Source organism: Odocoileus virginianus, unplaced genomic scaffold (assembly GCF_023699985.2).
Source record: "Odocoileus virginianus isolate 20LAN1187 ecotype Illinois unplaced genomic scaffold, Ovbor_1.2 Unplaced_Scaffold_21, whole genome shotgun sequence".
In the NCBI taxonomy this organism is placed as follows: Eukaryota; Metazoa; Chordata; class Mammalia; order Artiodactyla; family Cervidae; genus Odocoileus; species Odocoileus virginianus.
In genome coordinates, this window is record NW_027224283.1 from 703,221 (window position 1) to 705,772 (window position 2,552).

General features: G+C 41.5%; 1 protein-coding gene across 1 annotated transcript; it reads right to left on the reverse strand.

Moving 5' to 3' along the window:
* Positions 1–1,590: 1,590 nt before the first annotated feature.
* Positions 1,591–2,552, reverse strand: LOC139033613 (olfactory receptor 10C1-like). Its single transcript, XM_070463030.1, is given in 2 exon segments — positions 1,591–2,405; positions 2,408–2,552. Coding segments are annotated over 2 exon segments (960 nt in total).

Here is a 2,552-nt window from a genome sequence, read left to right on the forward strand (position 1 = left end):
TGAAATATAGTGAATTTGAATTTGAAAAAGTTTATCATATTTTAAATTCAGAACTCAGCCAATACATAACAGCTTCTAGACCCTGTGTGGTCTGGTGAATTGGTAAGTTAGGAATAAGAGAGAGGAAAAGGACAAATTTCCTTACTGGATGAGGCCCAGGAAGTTATAGGATGTAATATACAATGTGGTTCAGTTGTTGATGTACAAGGCTATTAGGTTTCCATTTTTCTGGTTCTTCGATATCTTCCATCAAAGCTTTGTAGTTTTCCTTATATAGATATTAGCATATTTTGTAAATTTATACCTAAGTTGGTTATTTTTTCAAGTATTCTTTATTCGTTTCTAACTCTGCTTTTTAGAGATTCCTACAGTGAACCTCAATACAAAAGACAGCAGTAATTGTATGTGAAGCAGCCCTCACATTTATGTTTCTATATCCACTCCCCCCGACCCAAGCTCCAGGGGATACAACCAAAGTCTGTCTTTAACATTTAGTCATCTGAAGCTCCTCTCAGATGGAAGTAGTTCAGCTGCCCCAGATGCTACATCTCAGCAAGCTTTGGAGTGGAGACTTTTATCCAGTTTCTCCTTTTAATAGACCTTCCAGTTTCTACAGTATTTCTCTTTGAGGCACTCTTAACACCCTCCCGCCCTGAATATGATTGCATATGCTTGCAGCTCTCCCTTCCCATCTACTGTGAGAGATAGAAGGAAGATCTCCTTGAGAACCCACAGTTTTGTAAGTGCAGCATTTCCAACTTGCTTCGCCCCCCTCAGTCTGCCACACATTCGGGTGGATACATGGAGGTGCCTGGGGTGATTTTCTATGTTTTTAATAAATGCAATTATTTTTGACTCATGTGCTGTCTTATTTAGAACTTAAAGTGCCTTGTTACTTCAGCTCTGGCCACTTCTGAAATGGCTTAATGAGTAAACGAAGCTCCACTGCACTCATGTCACATATTTAAAACAATAGATGCAGCAAATATAATATTAAATTTATTACATGATTTAAAAATGCTTTAATATCTGAAAAGCATAGAGTAATAAATGTGATATCAGGTTTTTATCATTTTGGAGGTACGTGGAGGTACTAACTACTGAAGATTTCTGGTACTTAACCAGAAACAGGTTGGACCTTGGAAGAGATATCAAGTAGTCTTGACGTGAGAGAGCTGTGTGGGGCATGTCTCCTAGAAGCAGTCGTGCATGGGAAAGCATCTCATTGGTGTCCACAACTTTCTATTACTTAAACTCAAGATCTGTTCATACCTTTTTCCTTCCATACATTAAAAAGGCATTTTTGATGTTTCTGTTTTGGAGCCTCTCCTCATTCTACTAAACCAAGAGTCAGCACTGATATTTCTCTCATGATATATGAAGAAAAGACTCTTTAAACTTTTACTTATGGAGGAGCTGCTGTGAAGCTCTGGAATAAAATGTCACACAAGTTTAGTAAAGAGATTTCTTTCATCTCTCTTCCAGGATATCACCCTTATTCTGGAATCCAGGAAAATTGGAGGAGGAAAATATCCAGAAAATACTTCTGGCAGATACATGGGTCTCTAAATAGTTTAGTAATAAACAGGTTTAGGTCATTTGTCTGTGAGTGCTCCTTAGTGTTAGTCTTTGAAAGGCTTCCTTCACTTCCTTGTTCCTCAAGGTGTAGATAACTGGATTCAGAGCAGGTGTGACCACTGTGTACATGAGTGCAGTTGCCTTGTCTGTTTCTGGAGTGTGTGCAGCCTTCGGTTGGAGGTAAGTGAACAAGGCAGTGCCATAGAAGAGAGAAACAACCAGGATATGAGAAGAGCAAGTGGAGAAAGCTTTGCTTCTGCCAGTGGCTGAAGGGATTCTCAGGATGGTCACCAGAATGCGCACATAGGAGCACAGAATGAGGAGACAGGGGGTCATGATAAAGAGCACAGAGATAGCAAACATCACAATCTCATTGTGGGAGGTATCAACACAAGCTAGTTTCACTACAGGCATGATGTCACAAAAAAAGTGCTGGATCCTTCCTGTTCCACAGAAGGGCAGAGTGAAGATCCATGTGGTCTGGGCTGATTCCACCACGACCCCAGTGGTCCAAGATGCTACAGCCAATTTCAAACACACACGAGGGTCCATCAGGAGAGAGTAATGCAGAGGATGGCAAATAGCTACAAAGCGGTCATAAGCCATGGCTGCTAGCAGGCAGCATTCTGTCAGTCCCAAGATGCTAAATACATACATCTGAGCTGCACAGCGTCCCACGCTTATGGTCTTGATCTCCACAAGCAAGTGCACCAGCATCTGAGGCACCACACTAGTGATATAGCACATCTCCAGAAAGGAGAGGTTAACCAGGAAGAAATACATGGGAGTGTGCAAGGAAGGGGTGCCCCAGATCAAGCCAATGATGAGAGGTTTCCTCCCACAGTAAACAAGTAAATGGTTAAGAACACAATGAAGAGCACAGGTTGCAACTCTGCTAGAGAGGAAAATGCTACAAATGTGAAGTGGGTGCAGAGGGACTGGTTTCCACTCATTATAGGCTCAGAGCTAGACAT